Source organism: Micromys minutus (genome assembly GCF_963924665.1).
Source record: "Micromys minutus genome assembly, chromosome: 28".
In the NCBI taxonomy this organism is placed as follows: Eukaryota; Metazoa; Chordata; class Mammalia; order Rodentia; family Muridae; genus Micromys; species Micromys minutus.
In genome coordinates this window covers 16422577-16440049 of record NC_137963.1, presented here as the reverse complement: position 1 = coordinate 16440049, position 17473 = coordinate 16422577, and the positions used below count along the sequence as shown (strand labels likewise).

The 17473-nt window shown below is 50.5% G+C and overlaps 1 protein-coding gene across 5 annotated transcripts in view; it reads left to right on the top strand.

The window, feature by feature from the left end:
- The window catches only part of RGS3 (regulator of G protein signaling 3), a gene marked incomplete at its 5' end in the record, with an annotated part of 118197 nt that overhangs the window by 73272 nt on the left and 27452 nt on the right, over positions 1–17473 (top strand). For 3 of the 5 annotated variants that reach the window (XM_080940287.1, XM_080940288.1, XM_080940289.1), the window contains one exon: positions 696–3350. The exons of 1 other annotated variant lie outside the window; for it this stretch is intronic. In XM_080940287.1, the coding sequence (XP_080796413.1) occupies positions 696–803 (108 nt within the window). In that variant the 3' untranslated portion in view covers positions 804–3350. Of the gene's footprint in view, positions 1–695; positions 3351–17366; positions 17420–17473 lie in introns of those variants that run through there. One more of the 5 variants, XM_080940286.1, reaches the window with a different exon arrangement.

Genomic DNA, 17473 nt, shown 5'->3' with positions numbered 1-17473 from the left:
ACCTGCAGCAGTTGTCCACGGGGCAGGGGGTCCTGACTATCAGGACCACCAGTAAACCTCCCACTGACTGACCACTCATGCAGGTGCTTCTGGGCCAGGCTCCAGAACCTTCTGAACAGAGTAGTCTTGTTTCAGCCCTCAGGGGCCTGAGGGACCAACCCCGTTGTCAGGTGGATATTGGGCTCCATGGGATTTACGGAGGGATTCATCACGGTCCCTTCTTTCTGATCACAGGCTGGTGATGGAGACAGAGATGGGGATAGATAGTTCAAAATAACCACACAGATACGTGATATTGGGAAGACCCGGGGCTGTGCAGGCTGAGGCATTCAGGGCATCCCCAGTGAACAACCTACTGGGACTCTCATCATTGCCTTTTAGCATGACTGAGTAGGACAATTTATTGGTGCCCTTGTTTACCGAGGTTGACACTGGTACCCAAGTGCATCTAACAACGGTTTCCGGATATTCTAGTACCCACCTGCCAGATTTCAGGGTCCTGGAAGGGAAACTGAGGCTGCTATGGTTTTCTGCTGGTGGTACAACTTCCAGATGTGACTTCCAGATGTGGCACTGCCTTTGGGACAGCTAGAGATACCTTAGTGTCTTAGAAAGAAGCACTGTCAGGTTGTGGACTCAGGCAGTGCTGATCAGAGTGGACAGCGAGCTAATTCCAGTTCTGTCTGGTTCCACAGAAACTTCACCCTTACGGCTCTCTCCAGCAGGAGATGGGGCCAGTCACCTCCATCAATGCCACCCAGGATAGAAGCTTTACCTCATCAGGACAGACTCTGATTGGCTGAGCAAGCCCAAGGGCGGGACTATGCTTCTGGCAACTTTGGGGCTTCCCCTATCGCACAGTAACCTCATCTCAACTGGACCCAAAACAGAAGACCAAGATGGTGGGCGTAGGGTCATCTGGAGGGAGTGGTCCCATGGGTGTGTGTGTGTGTGTGTGTGTGCACCTGGTGACAGGAGAAACAGTGGTATGAGAGACCCTGTGGGCTTGTGCAGACTGGTACCAGGAAGTCCTGGATGGACAAGACTACAAATCAAGCTCCCTTCAGGAGGCTAAATGGCACCTGAGCACCTTCCTGGGCACAGCAAGAAAGAGGGAGAGGGGCACTCAAATGGAAGACAATGCCTGTGACCCATTCCTGCCGGAAGATATCTCCCCTTCCCACTTCCGTTTCAAATGGACACATTGACATCCTCAGCCAGTGGGGACTGGGGGACATCTCCTTTGTGCCTTAGTGTCATGTGCTAGAGGGTACAGTGCTCCCCATCGAGATTCCAGCCCTCCCCATCCAGGTAGGGAGAGAACACTAAATAAATCAACACCGATACATGACCACACACCGCAAGATGTCTTCAGACAGGGCATTATGCCAAGTTACTGCGTGTGGGGTATGTAGGGGAAAGATACAGCTTGAACTGAGGCCTGGGAGCTGGAAAGGAACAAGCCGGCCAAGGACTTTGGAGAGAGCATCCAGGCAGTGGGGAGAGCACAGGAAGAGATGAGCAGAGGGAGCACGGTGTGCCGGGGGACAGAGGGAGGCTGATGCAGCTGCAGCTTTGTGAGGAGGAGAACGGAGCCAGGCCACGCTATTCAGGACGCAGACGGTGATTGCTTTGTGGATTCCTACCTCCAGTAGGGAGTCGTGGAAGAAAGACTCCAGGAAGGGTGCTGCAGACTCTTCCGGTATATGTCTACAAGATCAGACGGCAGTTAGGAGGGCCCAAGAGGCTAAGACTGGATAGGGCTCCCCTGTAAGCCTCCAGGGTGAGGGATGATGGTGACTTGTTCTAGAGGGCCCTGGGATGGTAGCTGTGGGAAAGGTAGGCTCTCGGGATAAGGAGTGATGGATGATCCCTCACCCTTTCCTGCCCGTGTGCTCCATTGGGTCTTCCTATCTCGGTGGTGTGAGGTTTGTGGTCTCCCTCCTAGGGACTCCTCTGCTCAGAGCTTGAGCCAGCGTTGAGCTTTTGGGAATGTCCGTGAACAGTGGAACAGTGAAACTTAGTTTTCCCAAGATGGGAGAGGAAAGTTCATATTTCCCCCTGCTCCCGGGCTCTGTAGAGATCACCTGTATTTGCTCTACCTTTCATTACAAGGAAGGTGGAGCCTTGTACTCTGAGAACTCCCGGTTTTTCCTCTCTGTAGGGCTTCTAAGGGCCAGTGGCCACGGTCAGATGTAGCTCAGCAACCTTCACCGAGACAAGGTGAAAGGTATCTTGCCCAGGCCCAGAGCTAGGCCCACTCCCATCCACCCAGCTCGGGCTTTGGGCGAGGTAGCTAACCCTTTTCTAACTGTAGAGATCCAGGACAGACACTCAAGCTGTGGATCAGAGGGACCAGGGCCGTACGCTAGAGAGTATTTGTAGGGTTAGGTACTGAGGACTCAGACAGAAATCCGCAATGACGGTCAAGGCCAGAGAAGCCCCCAACTTCAGCCATAAGGACCCTTAAGGAAGAAACTTGTGCTCTTTTGACTTTGCTAAACTGCTAGAGCCACCTGAACTCAGGAGAGAGTCTGTCCCTTGTTTTCAGTTTCTCTTCCTTCCAACATTGGAAAAGTGTGCCATGCTGAGTTATCAGTCTAACAGGGAATGGGGTGACTCTGCAGGAATCAGGCTAATGCCCAGTCCAGAGAGGGAAGATTGGCTTGGTTCAGGGGATGTGGAGCACCACGCCGCCAGCCAACGATCAGCCCACAGGGTGAATCCGAGCAGCCGGGTCTGTGCGGACAGCAAACTACGCTTTGATTTCATTTGATTCTCTCACCTGATGATCGTAAGGTCATGAAGCACAAGAGAACTCCCTGGGGACCAACCTTTGTCTGACAGATGGGTACAGAAGACAAGAAGATCACTTGGCTCCGGGAAAAAAAAAAAAAAAAAAACCGAAGGATCTGAACATAACACCATCCCCAGGGATGGGCCGTTCTCCCTGATAAGCTCCTCCTGAGTAGAACAGATTCTCCCATCAACCTCCCAGGCCTGCTGACTGGCGGGGAGGAGAGCAGGTACTCCTGGCAGGCCCCGGGCTAGCTTGTTCAGTGACCGTGGTGAAGCACCGTCACGATGGCCATCTTGCTTCATGAATCAATGCGACAATTAATTTGGTGTCACGGGCCAGAGAAGATGAAATATGACCTGGTGGCCTCCACTCTTCAGTCCACCCCAGCTGTTCAAGAGGAATGAACAGCTCTCAACGTTGCGGAGGAGGGTCATAATCTTGGGAAACATGGCCGGGCTCCTCCCTGCCACATAAATCACGCTAAGAAGCACACAATGGGCTTCTTTCCTGATGGGCTAATTGTCTTGGGTGGTGTCTCTGGCCCAGGAGCTGGGAGGATGGAAGCACAGTGGCTTTATTGTTGAAAGGCCATCTGTGAGATTTGAATACAAAGTGCCCCTTTTAGTCTCTGATGTGTTCTTGGATCTCATTTCTGTGTCTCGGGCCCTGAGTCCTTTGAAGCTCATCTCATATAAGCCGTCCGTCAGTCCGGCATGCCTGAGTCTTTTGGCCCTTTGGGAGCTAGAATCACACAGACCTTCTGAGAATGGTGATACTTACATTTGCACATTTATTATTATTATTATTATTATTATTATTATTATTAATTTCCCTTCTGACTTTTGTCAGTGAGACACTTACTAATCACAACCAACTCCAAGGCACCAAGAAGGTTCTTCAGAGTACAGGCATGGGCAGATTTGTCACATGGATGCATACCTTCAGTGAGAACCTCACAGTGGGCATGCTCTTTAGAGAGGGCAGTGGTGGGGTCCCAAGCTTTGTCTCCCCTAAACAGACTCATTGTATGAACAAAACAACGAAAGCTTCTGAGGAGTTAGGTGACTTAAACTGTGTCGCACAGCTACGCAGCACAGGCCCAGGCAAAATGTCCTGTGTGGATGTGAAGGTGTTTTGAGGGACAGAAGTAAGAAAGGTCATCTGTGAGCTTCCAGGAAAGGCAGGAGGCAGTTGTTCCACCAAGAGTGCTTTGGGGACTGATTGAGACACATTATCTGCCATTTGGTGGAACATTAGTTTCCCTAAGTGACGGCCCAGGTTGAAAGAAAAAAAAAGACCAAAACCAAAACAAACCTGTTTCCACAGAATTTGACCAAAGTTCACTGTGACAGGCAGAGACAAGCTCTCTGGAGGCCCTGCAGGTTACATACCTTCCCCTTCTCAATCTGGCTTTAAGCAGGATCACTGGTCACCATCATGGCGGACGCTGGCAGTAAAGGAATAGAGTCGGAGGGAGGGAAGAGTACCTTAGGCCTGGGCCTGCTTGTCTGAACATGAGTGCAGAACACGGGAGCCTTTAACCCAAGGGAGAGGGCTCTTCCCGGAGCCTGGATTTTGCTAATCTGCTGATTTTAGACCATCAGCTCTAACTGGGAATCAAAGGGATCAGATTTCAGCCCCCTCCCCCACTCCCTCTTGGCAGAGCATTTCTTTTCTCCAGCTTCTCGGCTTTTCAGGCGGCCTCCAGACCTCCTGCCCGCCCTCCCTCCCTCAACTGCTGGCCAGACAGCCTGATGCTTGGATGCAGCCATCTTTCTTTACTTTCCTTTTTTATCTCTTAAGGATCAGAGGCCAACCTGCCTCTGTGCCCTGTCTTACCTGTCTCTTAGCTCTGAGCTAGTCTCTGAAGAGGCTGCCATCCCTCAGCCACCGAATGCTAGATGATCTGCCAGGCCCTCCTGTGTGAGCCAGGCATGGTGTATAACGTCTGACCTTCACTTTCTCTTTTGATCCTCACTGAGAGGAGTCTGATGTGGTTATCCCCTAAAGAACAACTCCCTCTCTACCTAGCTTGTAGAGGAAGGTACTGAGTTAAACTTGCCTGAGATCACACAGCTAATGTCTGCACACAGGGTACAGTCCTTTTGGGTCAGCTGTTTCCCTGCATCCACAGACCATGCATTTCAGCTGAGGACTGACAGGCTGGCTGGTCACAGTCTTGCTGAAAGGAGGCATAGCTTGACTCTGGGCTTTCCTGGCTCCACGAGTGGGAGTGTTCCTCCCAATAGTTTGTGTGACCTTCCACGGGCAGGCTGTTCCTGGACACTATTGTCCACTTTCAATGTCCCTGGGGAGACCATGGCTTAGCACCTCTTTGACACACCCTTTCTGAGGCATGCCTCAGAAACACTGTCTCCACCCACACTGTGCTGGCCAGAGGAGTGCCTTCAGGCTTAGCATGACCAGGCAGCAAGTTCTACCTCACCCGAAAGCCTGCAAGCTCCTTAGGAGCAAGTGGAGGCCATGCCTTATCTTTCATGGTTCTGTTCTGTTGTTGACTAGCTCACAGGAGATGTTCCCTAGGAGTCAGAGGGCTGAATTCAGCTGGTGGGTGGGACCCTTCTTCTATTCTATAATGGAAAAGAAGAAACAGGTTTAAAAAGGGGAAGTGACCTTTTTGCCCAGGGTCATGAGCAAACTGGTGTTAGAGCCCAGGGACCGGAGCCGAGGTTTTGGTTTGGAGTTTTGCTCTTGCTGCTTAGCTTTGAAGATACCAGCAGAACCACACCCCGATTTCATCTCCAGTGCAATCTGGCCAGGGTTAAACCCTATTCCCAGGCTAGAGCAGGCATCCCCGGAGGGAAGAAAACCAGATTGGAACTTCTTGCTTCCCTAAGTCTGAGGGCTCCCTTCTTAACAAGCCTCCCCCCCCCCAGCCTCTGAGAAAACCAGAGTAGGGATGCAGAAGCCCTGGTCTTGAATAGTGACTTGAATAGCGAATACTTACTGTGTGACCTTGACCAAATCACTTTTCTGATCTTCTGTTTCCTTACCAAAAAAAAAAAAAAAAAAAAAAAACCCAAATACAGTCTCGCCGGAGTGCAGACTTCTAGGAAAAGACTGTAATGATTGGCATAGAGTAGTTACACTCTTCAAAAAGCAGAAACCCACTCAGGTTCCTTATCACAGTCACTGTTCCTGGAATACCCACGCCCACACTCTTAACACTGGGATTACAGAAGGAAGGTTGGGCAGGAGTCAGCACCTCAGGACTCTGGGAACAGATTAGAAGAAAGAAGTCAGATGTCTTAGATCTCACAGATGAGTCCCTATTGCTCACAGCAGGAGAGATCCTAAGTACAGACACCTATGTGAGAAACCCTTTCCTACTTCCTCGTTTCCCAAGGTTCCTCTTTCAGGCTGCCCTAGGAAGCCAACTCTGTTGTTCCCAGACTTGTTTCCTCCCCAGTCCTCAGCCCTTCACTGTGTTCAGCACGCCCTGGACCGTTGCTTGACTTCATGCATGTTTGCACGCCCACGAGTTCTTCAACCAGCCTTCTTGCCCACCGAGCCTCAGGGTCCATCTCTAGGAGAGCTGTCGGCAGTCGACCTGACCTCTTTCAGCTTCTAGTGCGTTCTGCAGACCCTTTCAGAGCCTGCTGGCGGCTAGCCTTTGCTGTTGGTATCTGTCACTTCTTGCTCAAACTAAGCGGCTAAAGATATTTCCCACTGAGGAGAGTTCCGTCACACATCAATGCTTCCCTGCTTGGGGTTAGTGCCTTTATTGCAAATCAAAAAACAAAAACAAACAAAGAAAGAAAGAAAGAAAAAAAAAAAACAGTATTTTAGTGGTCTTCCAGACTGGGGCATTAAGGGTTGTGTAGGTTAGACTAGGAGGTGGACCGCCACTTATGACAGTCTTAGTGGCAAATGTATTCCGAGACTCACATTCAACTTGCAGAAGTTTAGATCTTAAAGTGGAGAATATAGTGTGTATGCCGAGTAAGTGGATGTTGGTCAAACAGTAGAATCCTTGAACACGGAACCCCAAAGCCCCCTTTGTCTTCTAGAGAGAGCAACAGCTTAACAGGCTGATTTGCAGAGAACAAGACCAGGATAGGTGCTAGAACTTGGCCGAGGGTACGTAGTTGGTAGCTTGAAGGCCTGCAGAGGGAATTCAATGACCTTAGAATTCAGCAATTTATTTTCACTCAGCAATTGCATGATCATTAGGAAGCCCCCTAACCTGGGCTATATTGGAGACAGAGCAGCTAGCCCCACTGGTAATGGGCTGATGGTTGGAGGGATTATCTAGTCAGCAGGGATGTCTACACATTCCGGGCACGTTCTGGCTGGAAGGGAATGAATGGGCTGCTGTGTTTTACCTGGAGCCGGGCTGTGTGTGGAGTGTGGCGGGGGGCTGGTAGAGACACTGCTTCCTGTGGAGGACTGTTCTAAAAATAGCAGTGGGAACATTGCTGAGGGGAAGAGGAGGGGGCTCCTTGGGAGCTGGGTGGGGACGACTTGCCCCTTCCTCTTCCTGTGAGGCCCTCTGTGAGGAAGTCCCACAGATTCACAGAATTGAGGTCCTGGAACCCTCTGTCCTCACCTCTCTCCTTGCCCTCTCTAGGCCCGGAGACCTAGAGCTAAGAAAGGACTGTTCTGTAGCCACCAAGTCTGGGGAGGAGGTCCCAGAAGGTGGGCTCTCTTCCTTCCTGCTCTTTCAGAAGGCCGCTTCAGGTCTCATGAGGCTTCCTTTGCTTCCTTGGGTGCACAGGGCCTGGGAACTCCCGGGACAGGGACAGGATGTGGTCTGCCTTTGTAAGAGTCTCATGTCAGGTGAGCCCCTAGCTAGTGTGTCTTGCTCTCTGACATCAGCCAGCTGGTCTTTAGCACTGAACCTTCCCTTTTCTGGTGTTCCTTCCTTGCTGACTTATGTCTATTTACTTCCTGTGCTGTCTGCAGAGAGCCAGCCCGAAGAGGAGAGGGTTTTACGGCTCTGGCACTTTCTCTGCTCTTTTTAGGGACAGGCTGCTGAGGGACCTGCTGGGCTGTAACATGAGGCAAGACCCTATGCAGCCTGCATCCACGCTGCCCTTCGTGCAGGACATCTGTCACAAGGCTGGAGGAGAGAGAAGTAGGTTAGACAGGCCGTGGTTGCACTCCCTTTAAGCCCAGCACTCAGGAGCCAGAGGCAGGCAGATCTAGTTCGAGGCCAACCTGGTCTACAAAGTTCCAAGACAGGCAATGCTATATAGAAACCCTGTCTTGGGAAAACAGCAAAACAAAACAAAAAACCCTATAGCCCAAAACAACCAATCAAAACCAAAACAAAAGGAAAAACAAAGCCCGCTGAGAATTAGGTTCCCCGTGAGGAAAGCAACTGCGGAGAAAATGAGTCGTGACCCATGACAGACTCTCCGTGTCCACCACAGGGGCATGACAAGGCCGTTATTATCTTAGTGCAGTTGATTTTGCTGCTGTTGTGAAGAATTGTAATTCCTGTAATTGATGTTATGGAGAAAATATTGAATACTGATGAACCTTGGTTCACCATTTGCAGTGCCCACTGTTAACTGTTATTCACATTTTGGGGTATGTACTGTCAGAAATGTGTTCCCCACACATATTTCTTGTTTGCAAGTTACAGTTACTTCCAGGTTTGGTTTTTTGTTTTTTTTGTTTTTTTTTTGTTTTGTTTTTTTTTTTTGTTTGTTTGTTTTTTTTTAACTCTCTCATATAATTTATTCACTGCTGTAGTTTCCTTTCTCTCCTCCCCTAATTCCCCTCTCCATCCTCATCCACCCCTTTTCCTCCCCCTCAGAAAAGAGCAGGGCTTCCAGGGACACCAACCGAATATGGCCTAACAAGCTACAATAAGACCAGGCACACATTCTCACATCAAGACTGGACAAGGAAACCCAGGAAACCCAGGAGGAAGAATAGGGCCCCGAAGGCAGGCGGAAGAATCAGAAAGGCCCTGCTCCTGCTGTTAGGCTGGATGAAGTTTTTAAAATCTGCCTTTTCCCATTTAACAGTGGCATGCACCCATGCGTTCCACTAACAGGTGACATTCTATGACACCGCATTTAGGGTATTTCATTTCATAGGTGAAGCCTGCATATCTGAGTCCTCTCCGAGAGTCAGGCACTCATATCACCTTGAGTCTGTAGAAAACCCTGAGATACAGATCCTTAGGAATGCATCGTGGAAGCCCCAAGCATTCAGTTCACGCCTAGTATATTGTCCGACCCTCAATCAATATTTATTGACAAAGATTCTGTTGGAATTCACTTGGGGCAGCAGGACTTGTGGGTCAAAGTGTGTGCCCCTGTAAAGAGGGTTCTTGCTCCAGTAGCTGAGTCATTCTTCAGAATGGCTCTGCCCATGTCTAACACCATAGGGATCAAACTCAGGGCCTGCCTTCTGCATACTAGTCACATATACCCTACCCCAGTGTAAGATTTTTCCATTTTTAAATCTTTAAATCCTACTTCCCAGGACACTTCTTAGAAGAGAATTTCATTTCCCTGAAGCCCCAGTGGCACTGTATATTGTTATATGAAAAAAAAATTTAGATTATTTTATTTTATGTGTGTGTTGCTTACATGTATGAAGATGTACCTACATGTATGCCTCATGCTTGCAGAAGGCAGAAGAGTGTGCTGGATCTTCTAGAACCAGAGTTACAGATGGTTATGAACTGCCATGTGGGTGCCAGGAAACAAAGCCAGGTCTTCTGTGACAGCAACCACTGTTAGTCATTTCTCCAGCCCCTATTATATTCCATTCAAAAACAAAATGAAACAGGAGCGCTTTGATTACCGGAGTTCCTGGACATGTCTTTACATGCCCTTTGGTTACTCGATCACCTCTTAGGGCAGTAGTCCCTTCAAGTCTTTTGTCCACTTTCTTTTCCGATGTGCTGTTTATAGTTGAATCATTTATTCACAAAGAGCTCTTTATATAATAGGGTCATTTGAACACTGGCCTTTTCTTTGAAGTTCTACACCTTGACTTTAGTTCCCCAACAACCTCACTGGTTTCATTGACATATCTCTGTGTCAGGCACCGTACCAGACCTGAAATAGTTTGTCTTCCCTTCCTCAACTCATCCTAAGCCTATGGGCTGGCTTCACGATCCGTTTGATTTCCTCTGCAGTGCGGAGCTGCTGCCGGAACCATTGCTCCAGATTGTCACGACTCTGAAAGCACTAGTTCTACTAAGTTTTAAGTCGCCTTTAACCCTGGCTTATGTCATCAAGCAGGAAATCTCCAAACACTTGTGACTTCCTTGCTGGCCCCTTTCTGATGGTATTCCATCTTATCCTTGGCTTCCGGGCTTCCAGCCACTGTGCAGAGAACTTTCTTGAAGCATTTTGCCAGCAGAGCAGGCTGGAGATGTTTGGCCCTATGCTGGAGTCAGAATGAGTTTAAATAGAAGACTCTCGGTCAACAGCCCTTTCTTCTAAGAGCCTGAGCATCTCCTTGGTTTCATAGCCAACTCTCTCAAATGCCCTCAAGAAAACAACCAGCATCTCTCTTCCCAATCTTTGGAATTTAGAAGTGTCCCCAGAATCCAGGGACTTGTTCTCCTTGGCAAAAGTCCTCCATACTGACCCCCTAAGCCATTTCCACCTAGAGACCCAACCTTTTCATTAAATGTCTTTGGAATTGTGTTCTGTGTTCAATTTCTACTTCCTGAAATCTCGACTGCAAATAATTAATAATGATGACACTAAGCGCACAGTATGCCTTCCGTCTGCCCTGATGTGTGATCTGTCCAGCGCTGTTGTTTTTATTCCAAATCCATTACTTTTTCTTTTGAAATTCAAAGAAGCTTTATTGGCAGTATCCCAAACTTGGGACCAGCTCAGTTGTCCCTCTGGGGGTGAAGGGTTAGAGGAACCCTGTTGTGCTCCCCCCACAGAATGGCACGGGGTTAGGATTTTGGTTGCTGTTCGGATACCTGAGAGAAACAATGTAAGGGAGGAAAGATTGGTTTTGCTCACAATTTCTGAGGGTTCCGTTCATCATGGTGGGAAGGGGAGGGTGGAGAGAAAGTAGGGTGGGGGCAAAGAAAGGAAGCGAGACAGGAGAGAGGGGAGAGGGTGTTTCCTTAATCCTGCTTACAATGAAGAAATAAAGGACTGGGGAGGATTCAGTACTCTCCTCCCTGCCTGTTGAATCCAACCCCCAGAACCAAGATTGACTCTAGTGTTGCCCAGGGCAGACTCTGCAGCCCATAAGGAGATATTTGGGAGTCTAGACTGATGGACTGACTCACTAAGGGATACGGAGACCTAAAGTGAGAGGGATGTATCTGTCAAAGGTTCTTCGGTGAGTTTAAAGCTGGGGATCATCCATTCTTTCTGTCTCAGCCTCCCTTCTGAGGTATCACCTCCATTCCTGGGCCTCCTGTGTGGTCTTCTGGCAAACACCCCTCATTTCACTCCTGTCCCTGTGGACATCTTTCTAAACGGCAGCCAAGGTGACTCTTTCTGTTGGAGCAATCTGGTCGCTCATTTTCTTGCTCCTGAATGTTTGTTGGGTGACTGACTGACTGACTGAGCAAAGACTTTCAGAGTGCCTTGTGTGGTAACTACCGGTGACAGATCCGTCAGGGGTCCACCCGCTGCAAGTGACTCAAGCCCGGAATTCGAGGATGCTGAAGGGCAGCTCTTTTGTATGGTGGGTTAGATTCAGAACCTCAACCAAGGGCCAGCTTCACCCTTTTCCACTGCTTGGTTCTGCCTACTTACATGTTGGCTCAGTGGTGGCGGCCAAGATTCCAGGAGAGCCAGATTATGACCTTCTGGTGTGACTCCTTGATTTCAGCAACAGTGCTAGGCTCAAGTCCTGTTGGTCCATGTAGGGTCATGTGATCATCCCAGTCACTGAAGAATGTAGGAAGGGTGAGCAGATTGTCTGAGGCCTGGGTCACAGGCCCATCCCTGGAGTCATGTGAATCACCAGAGCTGAGTATGAAGGAGGAAAAGGGGAGGCCCTCTGACGCAAAAGAGGGGTGAAGGGAAGCTCTCAGGCCTCCAGCGAGGTCCTCATTACCATAGAGAGTAATCAGTCCAGTGCAGTGGAAGGACCATCAGAGGAGAGACAACACAGTCCACATCTGAATAGTATGCGAGGACTCGGGATTGGTTGTGACAAAGGGCTCCGCAGGAGTATCCAGCTGGCCTGGTCATGGATGTTAGGATAGAGGCAGGCACTTGGTATAAAGAGGGTGTTCTGGATGAGGGCCTTACAACAGGCCACTGTAGGAACAGGAATGAGGAAGGTGAAAGGAGCATGAGATAAGGCTGGAGGAGGGTTTGGGGTGAGGCTGTGGTGCCACCCGCTCCAGCCCTGTGACAAGGACTTTGAACTTGGTTCTAAGGGCAGTGGAGCTGCTGGGGTTGGGTTCGCGTGGTGGAGAGCTTACGGTGGCCACCTGTGGAAGGAACAGGGAGCCTTTTGGAGATTTTGTCCTTTCACACTACCAAGGAAAGGTGATGGCAGCTTAGTTCAGAGAGGAGACACTGTTTCAGATGGATAGGAGGTAAGACCTACATGCTTTGGTGATTGATGGATGGAGGGAGGGGCTTGGGAGAGGGATAACTCTCTGGACTGGCTTAGCCACATAGCTGAATGCTGCTGTACACTGAGCCCGGGGCACAGCAGAGTGAAAAGTTCCAATGACCGACAAGCTTACAAGGCCCACCGGAGAGGTGGTGTGGAGCCCAGTTAGTGAGTTGTCCCAGAACAAGGCTTGTTTAAGACAGAGCCTCTTAGACCATACGAGGCAGGGCCTTTGTGTTTCTGTAGGATGCTTGCTAAGTGTGATTTACTACACCTGGCCTGACCTGGATTCCATTCAGTGGGATGTTCATGTTTAACTACGGCAATGCCAGATTGTCGTGGGAATTTCCAAACCCTCTCAGTTTTGCTACTTACCCCATTGCAGGCCCCTGAGAAGTCAGTCGGACCACCATGCCTTTCTGCAGACTAAGTTTTGTGTGGACTGACCTAGGTCAAGTTCAGTGCTCATCTTGGAGACAGGACCACCGATGCTCAGAGAAGGGTGTTGCCTTTGATTGGGAAGGCAGCAGCAATGCTGCCCTGTTACTGTAGCCTCTCCTTCGCTGACCTTCTGTTTGGATGGCCTAAGCTCAAGCCCAATTATCCAAGCAGTGGACAGCTCCCCCCCACCCCCGGGGGGAGAGTGTAGGAATGAACTACTCCTGGCAGATAACTTGAGAGGTTTGGGTCTCCCCATTTTGGAGTTTGCAGTTGAATACTTCTCAGGAACTCAGGCTGCTAGGACACAACCTGTCCCTAAGCTGGCAGAAGCATAGTGGGTCAAGGATTGCTCCCAAAACTTTGAACTCTTGGGCCAGCATGTGGACAGTGTGGGTGGAGCCAGAGAGGGAGATGGCACAGTGCCTGGCCATGCTGTGCCATGACAGCCACCCAAGGTCAGGCCAGTACGATGCATGTGACAGCAAAGCGCGTTCCAGGCAGGATGCAGACGCTTGCTGGAGCTGGTGGCAATGTTCTAGGATAGCTCCAGGGGGTGACCCTTGGCCTCCTACTTACAGCCTATGGGCTGCTTGCGTCTGTGGCTGGGAACACTGTCATCCTGAGCAGGGCAGATTCTGGTACGGTGCTAAGTATGGTTTGGAAGGACGGATGTAGAAGGCAGGAGCTAGAGACAGAACAAGTAGTTAGGAGCCTGGGTCTCAACACTTCTGCCTGGACCGAACACAAAACAGGCTTCCGTGTCCAAGAGGGCAGTCGATTCTGGAACCGAAAGGAATGACCGGGGTCTGAGAAGACAGATTTAGATTGCCCTAAATACAGTTTAATTAAATAGCTTTTCTTTGCTGTTGTTGTTGTTTCTACCAGTAAAGGAACAAAGTCATAAACCAAAGCTCTTTTCAAATTCATGGGTTGAAACATCAGATAGGTAGGTTACTGCAAAACCTTTAAGATGGTAGGACCCAGTAATATGTTAGTACGTTTTAAAAGGCTTCACCTGATAGAGACTTGCACCTAATAGACTTGAGCAATGTATGCCTATCAAGAGGAGGAACGATAGTTCAGGATAATTCAGCTCCAGAGAGAGCTACAGGGTCCAACTTTTCACACACATGGGAATTCTGATCAGTCACCAGCCTTGTAGAGTCTTTAACACTGATAAGGGGACTCTCCCCACCCCCTCCTTGGAACTTCAGCTCCCACCATGTAACTCTCTTGACCCCTCAGAAGGGCAAGATGTTCACAGCCTGCTGTCCGCAAACACTTGTGACAGCCACCTAGCTGTCAGTGGGCTCAGATAACCCTTAAACCTGCCCATTATCCCTCACAGATAGGATCACCTTGAACTTCCTGTTGACACCAGCCCTCCTAAGGAGTCAGCACAGAAACAACCTGTTCCATGTAGGCCTGGGCAGTGGGTGTGACAAATGTGGGCACTGATGCTACAGGCAGGGGCCGGCCTGCCATGGGCTTACCTCTAGGGCCCTAACAGGGGTGCGGGCCACATCCTCTCCTACTGCTTACAAAGCCATAGGCAAAGGGCTGGAAGCAGACAGAGCATGGTGAAGGCTTTAGAGCAGGGATGAGACTCAGCAGGATGGAAGCAGCACATTAAAGTTTCTCAGCTGACCCTGTGATAAGGAAGGCCTTTCTGCACAGAGTCAGTAGACCCCTGAACCATGAGCCACTGCCCACCCCCCCCCCCAGTGTTCCAGCCCAGAACTTCCTAAGTGGGCCAGCATGCCCTGAGCTTGACTTGGTGTGGGCATGTTCAAAAGTTTGTTGTCACGATCCTTCTTTCTCCAGACCAGAATCTGCAGGGACGAGGGGTTCTGATGCGCGTGGCTCGTGAGAGGGTCTTGGGAACACAGACTTCGATAAGCTGAGCATAGCATAGAGGCTGGGAGGGAGGGTAGGCAGACCTTTCTGGCAGTGAGTGTTACAGGCAGCAGCCAGTGTCTGGCAGTGTGCTAAATATCCTCAGGACCCTGCTGTATTTCCCTAAGGGTCTCCCTGGAGCTCGGGGGCCCTGCCTTTCCTAAATGGGAGGTGGGTTCTTGCTGAGTCTCCCTGGTTCTGGCCTTGGGATCTACTGTTAATTGGCTTCTCTCTGTGCTTGGGAATGGGTCTGTTCTCAGACTCTCAGAAAAATTGCCTGTTAGACACAGTGGTAAAGTGAAGTGAGCAGGGCTGAGTTGTTGTCCCCCCCCCCCCCCCGCTATTGAATCCCCTTGGCAGACTTCTTAATCTCTGCTCAGTCGTCTGTGAAATGGGCACATTAGAAATCATATCTGATAAGGTCCCGAGGATTCGGTGAGTCATTCGGAGGGGGGCTTACACCAGTGACGGTGACGTCACAGAAGGTGAAATGAATGTTTAGTACACAAAATATGCAGATCAGCAAATGGGACGGGGCTGAGCCCTGAGTGCCTAGGCGCTGATCCCTGTGCCCACGGGCCACCCAGATGTCACTGTTCCCTGTGCCCACCGTCCTCCCATGTCAAGCTGTTAAGCAGTGGGTTGCATTGGATGGTCACCAGACAGAAACCCCCTCTCCTAGCCTAGCCAGAGTTACTCTGTTTCCTTGGGAAAGTCACCTCTCCCCTCTCTCCCCTTTCTACCTCTCTTTCACTGGCCGTAATTGGGGAAGTGATGATCCTCAACAGCTGGGCTCTCCAGGAACAGCAGCTTGTCTACACTGACTTCCTCGTCCCGTGCTAGGCTGTACTTTGAAAAGGGCATTGGTCCTGCTTTTGGTATCCAGGTAATGGAGAGGCAAGAGGCAGTAGCTTCCCCAGGTTCCCCGGGTACTGGAAGCTCCCCAGCCTGACTCGGCTGGCTCCTAAGGACTCCACTCCTTCCTGCATGCCAGAGTTCAGCACATTAGCAATGCCGTCCTGGGTTGGCAGAGCCATGTTGCCCCTCATAGCGTGAGGTCTCATTCTGGCCTCGTTCACTCGATGGCTGCCGCTTGCCTTCCACACCGGATGTCAGCTTCCCGAGAAGAAAGGCCTTGGAGCCTTCTGCCGCCTGTAAGATACACACGGAGTAGTTTTTAGGTAAGCAGTCCCCACGAAGGGTGTTCTGCCCTATGGACCCGACTACCGTATTCTAAGAGCCACGAGCTTATGTGTGCTTGTGGGTGGGAGAGACCCAGGTGGACAGGCAGAGACAGAGGGGGGCTGGGGACAGGCAGGGCTACAGTTAGAGACACCTTTAGGGAGAGGGAGAGGTCAAGACAGCACACTCTGCTCTGTTCAGGGGGAAGAGAAGACGGGAGGGTGGGGCTCCTTCTGTCTAGCTCTTTCTGAGCTCTCACCTTAGGGTCTTTCTGCTAAGGTGAGAGAGGCATCCTGGGGGCACCACTCACATGAGACAGCACAGCCAAACTTTAGGGTCCAGCTTTGGGGCAGAGCCTGCAGTGGTGGAGAAGCACCCTAGTGAAAAGTGGGCACCCCAGAGTCTTCAACCCTGGTCCTTATAGTCACCAAGCTGAACAACGGCAAGCAACTCTAAACCCAGGATTGTTCATGTGCGGGGAGGGGAGGAGACCCGCCACCATTCAAGATCCAGACGGGGACGCAGGCAAAGGGCCTGGGCACAGTCTGTGTTCAAAGAGGGGAGCCTAGAGCAAGCTCTTAAAACACTCTGGATTCTGCAGATGCGCCCAATCTGCAGATGAGGAAAGCGAGGCTCAGAGAGAGGCAGGGACTTAACTCAGGGAGGCCTAACCCACCTGAGTTTGGGGCTAGAATTGACCAGCTTTGTTTCTTTGAGTCCACATTGTCCCCCTGTTTTTGGTTGCTGTAATGGGCAGCTCTTGGTCCTGTGGGGAAGAAGCTTAAGTCCTCTGTCTAGCTCAGATTCCTCAGAGTTGGGTACCAAATAAAGACACATGTTTCCAGCTGTGCTAGAAAGACCAAAGGTACCATTCCCTGACCCTGAGGTCATGGATTCTCAGTCATCGGTCCCGAGTTCAACTGCAGCTGCCCACTGGGACAGAGAAGTATAGGGTGGGGGTGTGATGGTTGACTGGCTCTGGCTAGGGAGTAGCAGCTTCAGCTGGGAGCGTGTGGGGGTGGGGTGGGGGCTGGGGATGGGGGAGCTTCGGGTGGAATTCTTTGAGGATCCTGGGGTCAGGGGTGCTGCTGAGAAGAATAGGCGCCCCTTCCTCTGGGGAACAGCAAGGGACCCAGGGATGACAATTTTAGTTGAAAGTACAAGCCATGCTCTAACTAGCGCACACTTTCTGCTAAAGGATTGACCATCGGAGGACTCTCTTCCTTGAGACATCCTTGGGGTGGGGGTGGGGGGGGGGAAGTGGTTTGGGAAAATCACAGACTTTTTCTATTTGATGGAGGCTAGAGACGCGAGCCTCTCTTCTGAGTGGCAGCGGCCGGCTGAACGGGGTGTGTGTTGTGTTTGGGAAGGGCGCTCGCAGAAGGAGGAGGAAGAGGAGGAGAAGTAGGAGGAGGAAGAGGAGGAGGGACTGGTGATGCAAGGATTTTGAAAAAAAAAAAAAGAAGAAGAAGAAGAAGAAAAACGCTACCTCCAAGTGGGAGGTGGAACTTGGTCATTTGGTTCTGCTTTTCCCAGCAGGTACCGCTCCCCTGGGGAACTTGGGTAAGTCCATAAATAGCTCTACTGACACAAAGGAGCTCTGTCTGGGGAAGGCAG